An 18305-nucleotide genomic window follows, 5' to 3' on the forward strand; every position below is an offset into this window, starting at 1 on the left:
AAAATATTTTGGTAATAATGACAGAGATAATCTGTCTTACAGTCGATAGGCATTCCTGGTTTCATTTTTTAAATCTCCCAAATGATACCAATAATGACATGTCTGGCTAAAGTCTCTTTCATTTGAGGAGGATTAGCTTGGGGAAATGTGATGTTTCTGGGTGTGAGTTGCACAGTTTGCCTTGGCATTTCTAGAAAGCTTCTGACCCAGCCTCATCCTGTTACTTCTTGCTTTTACCACTTCCTCTTAACCTAGAGTTCTCTTCCTGCTTTCTTTCTAATTCTTTGCATAGTTCTTAGATTCCCAAAGACCCTGCTTTTCTTGCCAAAAACATGTTGCTCATCTGGTTTATCAGCATTTGGGAGGTACCTCACCTGAATGTTGGGGCACCACTGAAGCAGTCTCTAAAAGTCTACTTCCTTAGAGATAAAATTTATGGTAACAGAAAGATATCTGCATACATAAATTTATGCTGGTTTTCATTTTGTTTTTATTTGGTCTTCAGTATTGAAGAGTGCATTTCTTTGTAACTGAATCCCTCTATATGACACTGCTAAACCAATAAAATGTAATGAGGAGTGATGACATATACATCCTTATAACTAGAACTCTTTTCGCTTAAGTTCAATTCCTATTTTCAAGGAACTTTCAATAATGGCCAATGTTTGCTAATAAGTGAAGCTGTAAGAGGCCCTTCTGTCTCCCAAAAGAGTCACTTGGAAAAGGAAGGACAAAGAACAAACCAAAAAGTGGTGGGTCTCTATTCCAGCAGAGATAATATATAAAATAACAAAACCTTAGTTTTCATGGTGCTTTTCTAGTTGCTAAACATTTTCACGTATATTATCATTTACATAATACTTTAATCACTTTTTAATACAAAAGTAAATATAGAAAATCAGAGAAAAAATTAAAAACCACCTATGATCCCAACACCTTGACATAACATACTTATTTTTACATTTTCATTCATATATATATATATATATATATATATATATATATATTCTTTTTGTTAAGTGGGATCAGATTGCACACACTAATTTGTTTTCTGTCCTATTTTTCTCATTAAGTAATCTATGTCATGAACATTTCTGTATCTCCTGCTCTCATGGCATTTAGTACTTCACTGCGCCATGTGGCATGCTGCCCCATTGTCTATTTCCCCAGGCCTGTGTGTTAGACTTGATTTCGTAGGCTTTGAGAATCATCACGGCTGAGCTCAGATGATACTTGTCAGGTACAAAGGAGTACTGAATAGATTATTCTAAAACATCCCAGCATGATTTCCTCTTTCCAAAATGTGACTGAAAAATACAGTCTTATGCCAGCTTGCTCCCTTATCTCAGCAAAAGTTCCTAAAGTGGCATACCTTGAGATGAAACAGGAAGCTCCTTTCTATTGAATCCGGGCAGCTATGTCACATCAGGTTTCAGTGAGTTAGAAAACATCTCGGTTACTGTTCTAGAAGTCAAAATTATGGGCCAAGAAAACCCCAACTTGATATTTAGCTGATAATGCCTCTCCATCTAAATACTGTTGTTTTCTTTTACAAAGCAACCAAAGGAATTGAAGTCTAGTGCTGGAAACAAAGGAAATGAGGTAGGAAATATTTTCTCCAAAAGAATCTTTCTAGGAAATAATCCTATAATGTCTTATTTTTGCAAAGCTCTTAAACTGCCCTTTATATTTTTATATAAAGTCAAATTCATGTTTCTCTAGTTATACATGTAAAGCTCGATAAATTGCAGACAGTATAAGAAATTTTGTTATTAAAATAGAAAATGCATATAACACCCTCCTAAGAAAATGACTATTAATATTTTGGTTCACATCATTCTAGACTTTTATCTTGACTTTTATACTTTGAAAGTATATATACACATTGTTTCATAACCTGCTTTTTTTTATCACATAGCAAATGTGAGGTGAACAGCTTTCCATAAGCTTAAATACTTTGGACAACATGACTTAAAGTGGTTGCATTATATTGCTATAATTTATTTAGTCAGTCCATTATTATAAAATATCTTAAAATCACTCATTTTCCACAGATAAGAGGTAAGTCTTGAACATCATGACCCAGTATGTGAAAATCACAAGTGAAAAAGTTCCATTACTTTATGGTATCAGTTACCTTGCTCTTATATTAAAGTTGGCATTTCACTGGATGAATTGATTAAAAGAACAAACTGGTGCAGCCCAAGTGTTCGAGTTTGAGTGAATAAATAATAGAGTGGTCAAATCCTGGATCGGAAGTGGCTTTGGGAATCAGCTATTTAGTTGACCTAGATACTAGGGCATATGTTTATGCCCTACATATTTGGAATTAGAAAACCTGGGTTTGAGTCCATTCTGACAGTGACCAAAAATGTGATCCTTGGCAAATGATCTGATGGAAAAATATTGCATTTTTGTCCTCTAAGAGATCAGAGTAGTAATTCCCAGTGCTCCCTGCTCAGAGAAACTGCATATGTAAGACCACCTACATGATGCAGTTATAAAGCAATGAGGCTTGTTTCTAGTATGGTTGGTATGGATCCAATCTCCTGGCTTTATAGTCACAGCTCCTATGAGAAATCCCTTTGAATTATTTGGAAGAAGAAAAGCACTTTATAAATCCAGCCTTCAACTGCAGTCAATCTAGCGCACTCCACAAAACCACAAAGATCCATCACAGCAGGTTTTATGCTCTACATTTTCCCTTCCAAGAATTCTTCATTCCCTTAATCGTATCTTAAAGATCTTTTGCCAAATATCACAGCCTCACCGAGGATGAGCTAAGCTTTCCTCCCAGGGTAGAACCTTGGCTTAAGGCAGAGCATCAGACGGGTTTCTCAGCCCAGATATCACAGGAGCAAAGCTTTTGAGTTTAAGGATATTCTAGTAAACCAAACAAGTAGGAGTTATTCTTCTCACCTTATAGAAATCCATAAAGGTTTTCCAAACTTCCTAGTTGAAACATTAGCTCATTATAAATAAAAGCCCATTTTATGATTATCCCTGGAATTTTGGGCAGAGTTGCAAACAGTATTTCGTGCAGTGACCTCCCTGAATAGTATTTACTAAGTCTGAATAGACTGAGCACAGTGCTTCTAAACTCTTCTTAAGGAAAACAAATCAAATGGGAGTAAATCTAAATCCCTGAACTCTTTAGTACCTTGTCATCTTTGTGAATGTAAAATCAAAATCTTTACTTGGATTTCTCTAGAGACAGAAATCTAAGTAAATCATCTTCTACTATAGAAAAACAACTGCCTACTTCTCTGTCTTTGAATTTATTTCCTCTCATTTTCTGATTAATAACAAAATCATATGGTTATATCAGAATGATTTTATTTCTTCCTTTTCTTTTTGTTCCAAGTTTGCTGGAGCTGAATAATTTTATTTTAAGCTATTCTTTGAGCTCCCCCTGTTGACAGAATTTTAATATGACTCCTAGGTACATTTAAAACAAACCATGGACTTGAATGCTATTTTACGTGCTACAGGAACAATTGAAAAGTCACACAATATATGAAGTGGACTCAGAAAGATGAGCCTGGGCACTCAGGGGCTTGGCTAGGCAGTAGGGGTGACGAAAGGAAAGTCAGGAAAGAGTGGGGGAAGATCTGATGATAAAATGGGCTTCATAAATTAATGGGGCCAGGGATTGAGGTAACCAAACTTTAGGGAGAACAGGAAGCTAGGATGTTATAACCTCATTTTTGAATTTCAAACAGTAGCTGTCGCTTATTGCTTATCTGTGAGCACCTGAAGCAGGAGTTCACAGCCTGATAAGAACTTATTTGACAAACCCTCGTGCGGCATTTACTATGTATCGGGCGCTGTCTAAGAGCTTCACTGGCATTGATTTACGTAGCTCTTGCAAAAGCCTATGAAGTAGATACCGTTAGTGTCATACTTATTTTGGCTAGGGAACCTGAGGCACAGAGTGGTGGAGCTAAGATGATTCAAGCCATAGCAGTCTGGCTCCCATGTCCGTGCTCTTGGCCGCTGTACTGTGCTCCCTCTGTAGTCATGAAACTTTCCCTTGGACAGGCTGCCCCAGTTGGCCCTCCTCTTTGACCCCTGCTGCCCCTTTATCTCATCCCAGCCCACCATTTGCTGAGATTCCTATAAGGGAGATCTTTTTTTTTTTTTTTTTTTTTGAGATTTATGGCATGAAATTTATTTTTCTGATTATTTGAAAAGAAAATTTAAATGATATATAATTTTATGCTTCTGTACTTTTATTGTTGCCTAGTATTACCTAATTTTTCTTTAAATGAAATACATGAGGCAAATAACTTGTGGGAGAAATTTGTTATGGTCTGGCAGCTCAATCTGCTTGAATGTTTTTTGGTTTTTGGTTTTTTGTTTTACATCTTTATTGGAGTATAATTGCTTTACAATGGTGTGTTAGTTTCTGCTTTATAACAAAGTGAATCAGTTATACATATACATCTGTTCCCATATCCCCTCCCTCTTGCATCTCCCTCCCTCCCACGCTCCCTATCCCACCCCTCTAGGTGGTCACAAAGCGCCGATAAGGGAGATCTTTGCGGGTTTGCGAACAGCATCTCATCCTTTCCTCTCTGTTCCAGCTGCTGCTGTCGTTGTCCTTACTTTACCCACCTGCTCAGAAATCACATAGCTCCCTCGCACCGGAATCCTTACGAAGGGTAGAAGGAACTTAAAATAATGCTTCCTGAGAAAACGTTGACTTCTCCCTTATCTCCTGCGTGCATCGGTGTGGAGGTGGAAATAGCACTGCCCACGGCTCTGCCTCTTACAGGCAGCTGACCTTGCACTAGCTGTTTCACCTCACTAACTCCTTAACTATCAAGTGGTTTCATGTTAACCTGCACTTCATAGGGTTGTTGTGAGGACCACACGAGATGGCGTGTGTGAGTCAATTGCCGTGTGCTGTGCGGATTGTCTGCCGTGGGCTTCCTGATCAGCCCTCCAGGCTGCCCTCTGGAGGCAGGTGGGGAAATGGCTCTAAAGGTGGTACCTGGCCTAGGATAAACCACTAATCCTTATCCTTCCTCCTCTGCCCACCTGCCAGGTGCTCTGCTGGAAACATTCCCTTTCAAGGGCCAGTGAGCATGGCTTTCTGGCTCCAGGTCCATGCAACCTCAGACCACCCCATATATAGGCCCCTTTTATAGGATTGCACGTCTACCTGCTGCCCGCCCCATCACCACACCCCACAGCTTAGGGTCCCTCAGTTCTACATTTGTGGTTGTGAGAGCTTAGACTGAATGCGCATTAAATGATCACGGACACACCATGACAGTTTCCCCAAGATTGCCAATCCAAACCTCCTTAGAATTGCAGCACCCTGTGTCTGTTTGACTCTGAGATTAGCCAGGAAGAGGTGACCTGTCAGGATGTTCATGGGCACCTGGCTGTAGCATTGGGTGAAGGGAGGACGTTGATGTTGCCCTAGACTCATGCTGTCCCCAGAAGGCCAGGGAGAACAATGGTGCCACCTCCTTGGTTGGGGGCTGGTGAAGGGTGGAGCTCTGGGTCCCCCACCCCTGTTTCAATCAGTCAGCTCTATTTTAAATATTTTACAGATTGGGACCCAGGTGGGAAATTTACTTTTAAGAATATGCTTCAGGGTTAAAAAAGATTTGAAAACCGTTGGACTAGTCAATCTCTAAGTTCCTTTGACTGAGATTCTGTAATCCTCAGAAGTACAACAGAGGGTAGGGTCATTTTTTTCAAAATGAATTTGATTTTGAGAATCTGCTTTGAAATGAGGAATCTGTAGACAGGCTATCTACAGATTCCCAGGAAGCAACCTTTCCCAGAGGTCCTTAGAGCCAGCTAGAGAGTGATTTTTTTTTATTAGTTTCTGCTTTATAACAAAGTGAATCATTTATACATATACATCTGTTCCCATATCCCTTCCCTCTTGCATCTCCCTCGAGAGTGATTGTTGAAGTGCAGGAATTGTTTGAACAGGGAGGCTGGAATTGCAGTGTCTCGAGTTTGCTCTGTCAGTAGGCTTTAACTGATAAATGACAGTTTTAGTCACAGACTGAGGTGTTAAGTAATTTTGTTTGTGTGGTGGAAAGTTATGAAACACAAAGAAGCTATTAGTAAAGCCTGGGTGACTTGAGTTTCATTTAACAAAATAGCCAGACAGATGTTCTTTCAAGGTTCAGTGTTCTCAAACACAGAGCCACCACTCACACTCCAACTAGCTTGAGCATTTTCACAGGAAGTTGATTTCCTTCTGAACTAGTTTGAGTAGTTGCAGTGCTTTCTTAAGACAAACGTTGGTACCAGAATAACACTAAAAATGTAGACTTTTTCTGCAACACCCTCCATACAATCCCCTTATATTATGGGCTGAGAATTTGTTGTCACTTTACATTCATTTCCTATGATTCTGTGATTAAAGTCTGTCTCTCATCTGACTGTACCATTTTTTCCCCTCTTGTTGTTTCCCAGCATCTAGGCCAGTGGTCTCCACATGATAGGGACTCAACAGATACTCATTAAGCAAATGGATTATTGCAGTTGTTTTCTATTCCACATGGTTTTCCATGTGCGGCATTATCATAGAGTATGGCTTGTTAAGAGAAGAGCAAGATAAACAATAAGGTCTTACGGTATAGCATGGGAAACGGTATTCAATATCTTGTAATAAACCATAATGGAAAAGAATATGAAAGAGAATATGTATATATATGTATTACTGGATCACTTTGCTGTACACCAGAAACTAACACAACATTGTAAATTAACTATACTTCAATTTAAAAAATACCAGGGCCTCCCTGGTGGCGCAGTGGTTGAGAGTCCGCCTGCCGATGCAGGGGATACGGGTTCGTGCCCTGGTCCGGGAGGATCCCATATGCCGCGGAGCGGCTGGGCCCGTGAGCCATGGCCGCTGAGCCTGCGCATCCGGAGCCTGTGCTCCTCAACGGGAGAGGCCACAACAGTGAGAGGCCCGCGTACCGCAAAAAAAAAAAAAAAAAAAAAAAAACCAAAAAATTTAAAAAGACGAGCAAGAAATTTAGATGAAAATCATCCTTATCCCAGTCATATTTTCTTTACAGAGGCTGTCTTTCAAGTCAAAATCCAAAAGCCATAGCCGCTTGTTAACATATTCTAGGTTTTCAGGGTGTGCTGTTAGACACTGAGCAGAGATAACATAAAAGAATATGGTGACATCTATACCTACCTTTCATCAGTTTGTGTATTTTTTTCCAGGTGGAGCCCTGGTCAGGTTGTTCAGCCAGTTTTCCAGTTTCTTAGCAGATTATCCAGTGGGTACAATACAGTCATCCAGTTATAATATCCATGTCATATAATATAAATATCATAAATATGGAGATTTTAAATCTCTAACCATCTCAGATGGTTAAAATGGCTTTTAATACAGACATTAATGGTACATCTTATCTATGATATTTTGCCAGTGTGTAAGGAATGGACCCTGGGAACGTGAGATTGAATAGTGTCTCTGGCTTGGACTGCACTGATCAAATAATAAAGCCTGTGATGGATGGCCATTCAAGCTTTGAAAATTAATGACACTCTCTTCTGTCAGAACTGCTTGTCTCCAGTCATGTGTATTGTCCGTCAGCTTCCTTGTTGGATTTCATTCTAAATGTGCCTCACAGTTGCATCAGGGGTTTTAAGTAAACATTAGAAATTAGTTTGAATCACTGAGAAAACCTCTCACCACCCACATTGCAGTTTAATAAAGTAATATTTAATGTACAAAGTCTCCTTCCCAAGTTAATGGACAACCTGTGTGTCATTGTTCTGTCTGTGGAGTCCTGCCATTTGGACAGTGACCACACAACTGCCATAACCCAAAGATCTGAGGGAATTATCCATAATGAATTATCTTATCATATATATATGTACACATTTAATCATATAAGTTAAACTATAGAGGCTAGAATGGGGGAGGGATAAGCACTCAAAAGGCTCCCTATGGCTGCCCTCCAGCTGTGTACCCCCCTACAGAGAAAGACGTCTGAGCGGTCAAGGCTATGTGCTCACCCAGAGCCTAGGGCTGCAGAATTCCCGGCCCCTAAGACCTCAAGCCCAATTCCAGGGCATGTACAGACCTCCTCCCCAGGTATGCTCTTTTCAAGCACAGATGACACCATCAATGCAAACATCTCTAGGCACAAGGAGAGACCTAGGGGCCACACTAGTCGAAGGAAGCCCCTCACAGAGGTGGAAGAGAGGGGGATGGGCCTCGGTCCAGGATGGCCACGCTCTCCCCAGGCCAGCATGTTTGTGGGACTTTGACGAGTTAAAACCTGGCCAGTTAGGTCAGGTGAAGGCTTAGCTGTCAAGGCAGGAGACGAGACCATATCTTAACAGTTTGTTCACTTGCTCTGTAACAGCTAAATAGTTAGACATGCAGTATGTGGTCTCCATCTGTGTCCTTGCCTCAGGCTTCTAAATGTGCTGCCCAGGCTTGTGTCCTGTCCGCCACTGAACTCAGTGAGAATGTGAGCTCCCCCCCGCCGTTAGTGAACGTGGACTTGTGGATTCTTCATTTGTCTCAGTGCTTTGCATAGCGTAAACACTTCCTCCCCATAGGGCAGTGAGATTTTCTGTTGTTTAAAAAAATGTGGTTTTTGTTCACCTTGGTGCCTGAACATAGCCAACTACTTCATGTCCTGCTCAATCAAAGGAAGAGCAATTTATTTATTTCAACACGTAAGGGGATGTCAGGGGAGGGGGCTGGCTGTTTGGTGTGTTGGGAGTAATTTTAGGGGTGGTCTAAGGGAATTTTCAAGAGGAATTTTCAGGAACATAACTTTCTACTAATCCAGTAAGAAGCAATCTCACCACGTCAGTCTAGGTTACTCCAGGCAGTATAAGGTACCACAATGATCTAGCCCAAGGGAGAGAGGAGTTTTTAATTTTCTATTTCCTTCTCAGGAACAAATTCTATTTTAATGTGCCTCATTATCACCAAAGTCTTCCCCATGTAGTTGTTATTCATATCATCATATTAGAACCATTTTTATTTTTTGAAATTTAATACCAATGAATTCCAGCTTACTATCAACATATATTCAGCAGTAGATGTCCCTTTCCCTCAGGGCTGACTCAGCCACCCCCCAACCCCACCCTGACTTTTCTAACCTAGGTAATTCCACTTCTGTTCATATGTTCCCCCAGGGCTTGTTTTTTGTTTTTTTTTTTGCGGTGTGCGGCCCCTCATCGCTGTGGCCCCTCCCGTTGCGGAGCACAGGCTCCGGACGCGCAGGCTCAGCGGCCATGGCTCACGGGTCCAGCCGCTCCGCGGCATGTGGGATCTTCCCAGACTGGGGCACGAACCCGCGTCCCCTGCAACGGGCAGGCGGACTCTCAACCACTGCGCCACCAGGGAAGCCCGGGGCTTGTTTTTAAAATCGTTTTGGCTTTCTGTACCATCTGTAAATTTTCCACATCCCTTTTGAGACGAAACACAATGTGGATACATCGCATTGAGAATAACTGCCTCATAAATTCCACCCGGGGTTTTTGTTAAAATGCAGAATCTGGTTCAGTAGGCCTGGGATGAGGCCAGAAATCCTGTTTTTCTAACAAGCTTTTAGATGATGACCGTACTGCTGGTCCTGGGCACATAGCAAGTTGCTGTCAGATTTCATCATGGAAAAACAGCAATTTCTGTCCCACTCCTTCCCGCTCCAAACCCACTCCCCAGAGATGACCATTTTTTGAGCTATAAATATCATGCTAATATCATACTGATACTTCCTGATTTTTTTATTTTATACACTTAACTCCTGAATTATTTCTATAAAAGATTAAGCTGTGGCTCTCTCTCTCTTTCTAAACTTTTTATTTTACGTTGGAGAATAGTTGATTAACAATGTTGTGTTAGTTTCAGGTGTACAGGAAAGTGATTCAGTTATACATATAAATGTATCTATTCTTTTTCAAATTCTTTTTCCATTTAGGTTGTTGTTACATAGTATTGAGCAGAGTTCCCTGTGCTATACAGTAGTTCCTTGATGGTTACCCATTTTATAAGAGCTATGGCTCTCTTATACCAGCTCTTCATACATATGAATTTCACCCATCTTCACAATATTATCATATAACGTGTTTTGGTTAGTTAATATATTCAATGTTTACATTACTATGATTATATAAAAATTGTTAACAGCTGAACCATGTAACATAGTATGATTGTATTTCCATTCTTGTATTATTTTAGCTTTCCCTGGATTTATTAGTTGCCTCAGATTTTTCATTTAATCAATTTATTTTATGTACCTGTTACTAATGTAGCCCCAAACTTTCCTTCAGAACTTGAAAGGTCCTTAAAATATAGTCATACAGGTCCATCTGAATTTCTGTCTTTTTCTTTCTTTTTGGCAACATCCCTCTGGGAACCCTCCATCTCTTGCTCCAATCTGGGCTGATTGCCCTCTGATCCTGTTGCACAGTCATGTTTTGTTTTTTTAGTTTTCTGGTTTTTTTAAACTTACTCTCATCATCATCCTGGGGAGTGCATCTCCTACTTCACTAGGTATTGAGACATTATTCTCAAACAGTGATTGTACCAACTCCCATCAGAATGTATAAGAGTAACCATTGGGTTATGTCTTTGATAGTTCCTCTACTCCATTTCCTCTGTTCTCTTTCTGGAACTTCTGTTTGTTGTTTTGAGTTTGTTGATTCTTTATTTGTTATCTTTTCTATCCTATTTTTTATTTCTTTGGAGTTTTTTTGTTTTTTGTTTTTTTGGTTTTACTTTCTGGGACATTTCCTCAGCCCTACTTTCAGCTCTTCTATTGTTTTGTCTATTTCTCTTATTATATTTTTAATTGTTCATCATTCTTTTCTGAATGCTCCTTTTGGTAGTATACTATCCTTCTTTCATGGATGTAATGTATTGTAATATATTGTTACATCTGTAAGGATGTAACATCTGAAGTCTTTTAAACATCTTTAAGAACTTTTTAATGAACAAAACATATATGTATATACAACTATATACTAAAGTATATAGAGAAATACAATGAACCTTCATTTTTACATCACCCAGCTTCAACAATAATTAACATTTTCCCTGTCTTAGTTAATCTATTTTCCCCATAAACACACACATTTTTCCTGGAGTACTTAAATTCCAGATAGTATAGCATCTTACTCATTGATATTTTGGTAGGTATCTCTTATCTAGAACATAAAATTTTTTAAAAACCTAACCACAATACACTTATCACACACACAAAAAGAAAATAGCATTTACTTAAAATCTTTCCTTAATAAAACTCCATTATTTGTTCAAATTTCTCCACTATCTTGAAAAGATCTTCATACAGCTGGTTTGTGCAAATCAGTATCCAAGCAATGTTCACCCATTACAGTGGTTGATTTGCCCCTTTCCTGTGCCATTTATTTGTTGAGCTAATGTATAAAACTGAGCCTGATATATGTTTTTTTATTATAGTTTTTTTAAACTTTTCATTTTCTTTTTGCATTCTCTCTTTTTTTCTGAGTTCTTGGTTGTTGATTTTTGTATCTGCATTTCATGTGAGAGGCTTTGTCAAATGTTGGATGACCATTAGCTTACTGCTTAAGAGCACTAAAAAACTGGAAGTTCTGTGTGCATCGTAGGGATTTAGACTTAAGAGTGATTATTAGGACCTGGCTGTCTCACTGGGGGATCCCTAAAGGCAGTGTCTGTAAGTTGTTTCTCCCTTGGTCTGGTTACCTCCCGGATATCTCTCCTGGAGGTGTCAAGCAGAGACAGGGGCATGGGCTTCCCCTAGATTTGACAGGATCTTCCCGCACAGCACCTCACCCTGCCCTCATCTTGGCCTTGTATCCAAAATGCAGAGAGCCTCTCTAGTTCCTCTGATACATCCGCTCCAGAGAGTAAACGTCCTGTCTCCCACCAGTGTTGGGGAATGTTGGGAACCTCGTTGCATGGGCTGGGGCTAGTAACTGCTCCTCCTGTTCAGCCCTCACTCCGGACTCAGGGGGCCCAGTGCTTCCAACCCCTGGTTCTGAGACACACTACCCCTACTGCCACCCTCGCTCCACACTCCCCTACCTCTCATTTCGAGACCTAGATTACAGTTTTATTTTCTTGGAAAGTAAATAAAACCCTAGCTATTACTTTACTGAAGTTTCTGGAAGGAGCTAGGGAAAGTACACGTTTTCCACCTACCATGTTTAACCAGAAGGAAATCTTGCTATTTTTAAAAAAACAAATCCATTATGACATTGACTTGTTTCTTTTATAGCTACACACATCTGGCTTGCTTTTACTAATGGTTGGTAAGTCAAAAGGACTAATTTCCAAAATTAAAAATAAGGAACAATTTGTCTGAATTCAACTGATGAAAATATGCTGGAATTGTAAAAACTAGAAATTATATTGTTTTGGAGACTTAAAATCATTCTGTTTGTGGAAAGGAAGATTTCTCAAACTCTGTATATACTTTAAATAACCTTTTAAATAATAAGAAGGAATGTTCCATAATAGGAAGTGTTTGAGGGTATTTACTTTAAGAATTTACTAATGTTTATAAAAGCATGCCTAATAATAGATAACAACTATGTATTTGTAAGATAGCAATTTCTTTCTCCCCTTAGGGCTGTCACATGGTGACTGAGGAGCTTCATTCCATAACATTTGAGACACAGATCTGCCTCTATGGCCTGACCATAGATTTGGAGGTAGGTATTTCAAGGAATATCTACTATTTACTAATAACATTTTCAGGAATTGGTCATCATTTGAAGATGAAAGCTCAGTATTTTCTAGGTTTTAGTACATTCCTTATTCATCATTTTTGTTTTAATTTAGAAAATCAGTATGTCAAATATTCACTGATTCATCAACATATATTATTCTGGTTAAATATAAATGATAAAATCTCACAGTCATTATGATTCAAGACTTATTGAATAATTTGTTGCCCAGACTGTTTGTTTGTCTGTTTGTTTGTTTGTTTGTTTTCTGGGATTCCCTGAGTCATGGATACTCAGAGGAAAGCCTAAAGAGAAATAAGTATACTTGAACCATGTCATGTATGATATATTTTCAAAATTTTAACGTGTACATAAAAATCCCTCAGAAGAAAGGTTTTTATAGTATAATGAGCAAAGACCAATGATAGGAACATTAACGGTCCATTGTTTTGATCCTCTTATAACAGTTACTATTGAACTCGAAGAAGGAATAAGGAAACTGGGGATTAAGTTGAACATGATTGACAATGAGCTCTTGAAGGCAGGACATTACACCTTTATCCCTCCATTACCTGTGCCTAGCACAATGCCTGGCACATAATAGATGCTCAACATTTGTTGAATAAATGAATGAGCGCATGAATGAACACACACAATTTCACACGCTTGAATATGGTCCTATTTGTAGGATATGTTGTTTTAGAGTTCTGCCTTTGCTCTTTTATCTTAACGAATGTAAACATGTTTATAAAATTTTCCATGGATTCTTTCCTCATCTCTTTTCCTTAAATGTCTGTTTCCATGAGCTATTAAGTTCCTCAGGTGGGCATTGCACTGTCTACAAGCAACCTAACCTCCGTTAATGGGAAGGGACTAATGTAAGTTGGTTAGGGTCCCAGACTCGTCTGTGAAGCCGGTTTATTCCATAAGGTTGAAAACTTCTGCACGATAGTACTAAGTTGAGTGCCATGACAACAGATGAGGCAGCTCTATCTCCCATAATGCTTTGTATTCCAAGATCGCTTGCCTCTCCGTCTTCCACAGTTAAAACTCCCATATCTGATACTGACATTAATTAGATGTTAGATCATAATTTGAATATATTAATCCATTCCAGAGATAAGTTTTAAATTAGATTCTTAATGTAATTTATTAAGAGGAAATTTGCTAAGTCAATACAAGCTCTAATTAGTTACATTTTAGGCAGTACATGATATAAGAAAGTAAAAATATCTCCACAATGTCAAGGAAGATATTGGAGCTGACTGACCAAGCACTCTGAAAGGATTCCTATTTGTATAGCTCCTTTCCTCCCTGTACCTTGACTCATGTATGCTCAGAAGGTTCCAGTGCCTTCATGAATCATTTTAGTGACCAAGGCAGTATAGACACCACTGCCTTGGAGGAGTGAGGTTGGCTTGAGATGGCCCTTTAGGGAAGAGGGCCAAGTGTAAAATCAGTGTAAGGTACTACTACCTGTAATAACTGTGCTATTTTTTTTTTAACCAGACCTGCTCATTACCTGTGGTGATGATTTCCAATGTCAGTCAGTTACCTAATGCTTGGGCATCCATCATTTGGTACAATGTGTCAACCAACGATTCCCAGGTACAGTCTCTCTCTATTCCTGTTTCTCCTCCTTTAATTCTATTTGATTTGTTTTATTGTTAACAAAACCCATCTGCCCCAAAAGATATGTGTGTGTGTGTGTGTGTGTGTGTGTGTGTGTGTGTGTGTGTGTGTGTGTAAATTTTGGCGTGCCTTTATGGGTTGTTTATTCCAAAATTCCAATATATCCAGTTGTATGATTCTTCCTTCATGTCATATTTAAAGTAATATGTTCTGATGTACTTGGACCCTGAGAGAATTCTGGCTAGCAGGAGTGACAGGCAGGTATTCTTTATTTCTGACGGTCTGGTCAGCTCCCAACCCTGTCCATCACAGAGAGTTCTAGGACCATCCTGTGGCTCTGTTAACTAGGCTCTGGGGAGACTCCTCTCTCCAGAATTTGATGTCTGACTGTTGTGTTTACCTCCTCAACTACTTCTGGCCACCCCTTATCCACACAGGCTCTTCCACAAAGGTAGAGAATTGGTTTCAAATAAGTGACTAGAATATTCATCAATCTCGCCTAACGACACTATACAAATTTTCAAGCTGATTATAGATTTAATCCATTCTAGACTCAAATTGGGTTTTAATGCCATCTGGTGGTTATTTAAGATATGGAAGAAAAATTGGCCTCAAGTTTCAAAGCAAGCAGAGAATAGAAGCTCTTCTTAAAAGAAGGCCAAGGAAGGGCGTGGCAAAAAAGATGAGTCAGCATTTCCCCTTGTTCCCTCTTACAAAACCCCAGTGTGTTGTCCTGGAAACCATGAAGGTCTAGAGAAAATAGGTCAGATGTAAATATTTCTTCTTTTTTTTTTTTTTTTTTGCGGTACACGGGCCTCTCACTGTTGTGGCCTCTCCCGTTACGGAGCACAGGCTCTGGACGTGCAGGCTCAGCAGCCATGGCTCACGGGCCCAGCCGCTCCGCGGCATGTGGGATCCTCCCGGACCAGGGCACGAACCCGTGTCCCCTGCATCTGCAGGCGGACTCTCAACCACTGCGCCACCAGGGAAGCCCTAAATATTTCTTCTTGATTCAAAGCAAATGTTTCTTCCAAAGGGAAGAATTCTTTTACCTCAGGTCCTAGCAGTAGGAATAGTCATGATGAGTCGGCTCCAAGTGTTCCTTGGCTTTTGTTTTAATGTGCCTAATAAGGAAACAGCATGGAAAATGACTCAGCCCTGTTCCTTCTCATCCTCTGGTGCCCTGGCATCTGAGGGAGGTTAACTGCAGAGAGGAACGCTGTACAGAGTGCCCTGTGCCTTACTTCCTCTCAGCCTGCAGTGAGAACAGAACTCACTAGAAAAGTTACCTGGTCTGTAAAGCCAAGAACAGCCAACACTTCTGAGATTTAATGTCATTCCCCATTAGGAGCTACACATTTGGAGCTTTTCATCCAATTCCAGGATGTAGGAAGGAAGATGGAATACTCCTCTGTCCTCTAGCCTCAGGGTGCAGTGCTGCTACACTTAGCTTTCTTCAGCATCCTTCTTCTATAAGAAAGCCACAAAGTTGTCACACTAAGCATCTCAGATTCTGCTCTAGTCTTGGATGAGGAATCTGGAGAGGTATTTCATATACAGCTCCTAACACATAAATGCACAGCCTACATACAGAGTTCAGCAGAGCAAGTAACTCTGGTTTCTCTTCCTAACTCTATTCTGCTTCAAAACCTAAGCTGTGGGCTTCCCTGGTGGCGCAGTGGTTGAGAGTCTGCCTGCCGATGCAGGGGACGCAGGTTCGTGCCCCGGTCCGGGAAGATCCCACGTGCTGCGGAGCGGCTGGGCCCGTGAGCCATGGCCGCTGAGCCTGCGCGTCCGGAGCCTGTGCTCCGCAACGGGAGAGGCCACAGCAGTGAGAGGCCCGCATACCACAAAAAAACAAACACAAAAACCTAAGCTCCTAGACCTTGATTATGTTCTATGTTTTTTGGTCATTTGTCCAGACATAATCCTTAGGTTCAAGGAAAACTGCCCCTCTAGAAATTCTTTGTCTCCATTCCTCTCCTACCTATTTCTCACTCCTTCTTGGATGCTGTGTCCTCTTTTATTGCCACCTTCTGAAGTCTCTTGAATTGGTTCCTTTTCTTGCTGCCCAGCTTAGTTCAAGTTCGCCAAAGGCCTTCTCCCCATACTGCAATGGATTTCTTAATTCCTCCTCCCACCCTTCCTTTCTTAAAACATCTTTCTCGGCTTTCACACCTTCTGCTTTCCAGTAATCTGAGGTGAAGTCTTCTGTTCCACCATTGTTGACCCATTTTCTGGTACAAACAATCTTACTTGCAGTTGATCATACCAAAGATCCTCTTGTCTAGAGCAAAATAAGAAAAGACTACAATCCTACCCATAAAACAGGAGTCCCAGGTTAATTATGATTCATATGGTAGGGTCCCCTTCCTTAGCCTGGGACTTAACTGTTTTTGTGCTTTGGGATGCTTTGTCTGGTCAAGGTATAACTTGTACCAATCCATGATAAACCAATTAAATAACATGATATTGGTTTTGTTTACGATTAATATTATTTCAGAAGAGAGTATTTGTCTAACTTGTTGAACAGTGTTCAGTACTTGTATGAGTCGGTTGATAGACTATAGTCCAGGGAAAGTTAAAGAGCTACACAGTGATTCTTTCAAGGATAAGATAGAGTCATATATCATATTAGACTCAAAGAACAAGGGACTCTTTAGGAAAAGGCAAAATCAGTCTTACTATAAAAGCACAACAGAGATGAGACAATAGTTCTGTATTATTAACTTAGGCTGGCCTAAAGAGTTTAAATCAGGAATCCTATATGTTGAACTACAGTGTGTTCAGTGTGATTAATACATATAATCATCACTACAACTCTGTTTCAGAACTTGGTTTTCTTTAATAATCCTCCATCTGCCACTTTGAGTCAACTCCTGGAAGTGATGAGCTGGCAGTTTTCATCATATGTTGGCCGTGGCCTGAACTCAGATCAACTCAATATGCTGGCCGAAAAACTTACAGGTAAGAGCTGGTAGATGTGGAGGACTTGCCCCTGTTTTTGGTACTTAACCGTTTTAAAGAATGAGGGTGGTATTACTATTAATAATAATAACGATCATCACAATTTATTGAGTGCCTACTATATCGCTGGGCATAGGGCTAAATGCTATATTATCTTTCTCACAAAATTTCCTTAAGGCAGAATATTGAGGATAACTCATCATTCTATCCATTTTATACATGGGGATACTTAAGTTCAGAGGTTAAGTGACTTGCCACAGCTAGTACATACTAGAGCCAAGATGCAGGCCAGGGCTGTCCAGTTCTAAAGCCCCTTCCTTTCCACTCCACACTCCAGCCTCCAGGGTGTTCTTATGCCATATCCACTGAATGTACTGTGAAGCCTTAATGGTGCCTTGATCTTCATATTAATATTGCAATGGTCATTAACCAACTGGAAAACAGCTCATCCCAGGATCAGGAAATTTGTTAGAAATTTAAAACTATCCAGGTAATACTTAATTCTTCATATCGAGAAAATTTCAGTTTTGACTGATATTTCTAAAGTTTGCAAAATAGTCACTGGTGCTCCATGTAGTGACTACAGTGTAAGCTTTTTATAAAAGAATTTTAAAAGATGTGTATATTTTGACAAGTATAGGGTGAACACATTTGGCACCAAGAAAAGAGTTAAAATTGAATTTGTATACATTTCTAGTTAAAGTAGAGCCAAAGATGAATTTGAGCAGCAGTAGTAGAATCGTGTGTGATTTGGTTAAATTTGACTTACAAGTGATGCTGGGTCACCCTTGCCCTTGTACTTACTATCCGATCAATTAGTGTTTAAATAAATTGGAAATATTACAAAATTTACTTAATGTAAATATCCTTTTTGATCCTTATTTAATTCATAAACCACAATAGTAGGCATTCAATAAATATTTGTTAATGAGTGAATAAATCTTTTAAATATATACAGTATAAATAGCAGCCATATCCTTTCGGGTCTTCATCAAATTTTTCCCATAATTTCCTTA

At 39.7% G+C, this 18305-nt stretch overlaps 1 protein-coding gene across 1 annotated transcript in view; it reads left to right on the plus strand.

Annotated features, from left to right (window-relative positions):
• Positions 1 to 18305, plus strand: part of STAT4 (signal transducer and activator of transcription 4) — a gene marked incomplete at both ends in the record, with an annotated part of 97384 nt that overhangs the window by 72763 nt on the left and 6316 nt on the right. Inside the window, 4 exons of the mRNA XM_079709974.1 lie at positions 1558 to 1602; positions 12592 to 12675; positions 14200 to 14298; positions 17154 to 17289. Coding sequence (XP_079566100.1) covers positions 1558 to 1602; positions 12592 to 12675; positions 14200 to 14298; positions 17154 to 17289 — 364 coding nt within the window. The remainder of the gene's footprint in view (positions 1 to 1557; positions 1603 to 12591; positions 12676 to 14199; positions 14299 to 17153; positions 17290 to 18305) is intronic.

The sequence above is a fragment of the Hyperoodon ampullatus genome (genome assembly GCF_949752795.1).
Source record: "Hyperoodon ampullatus genome assembly, chromosome: 8".
NCBI classification, from domain to species: domain Eukaryota; kingdom Metazoa; phylum Chordata; class Mammalia; order Artiodactyla; family Ziphiidae; genus Hyperoodon; species Hyperoodon ampullatus.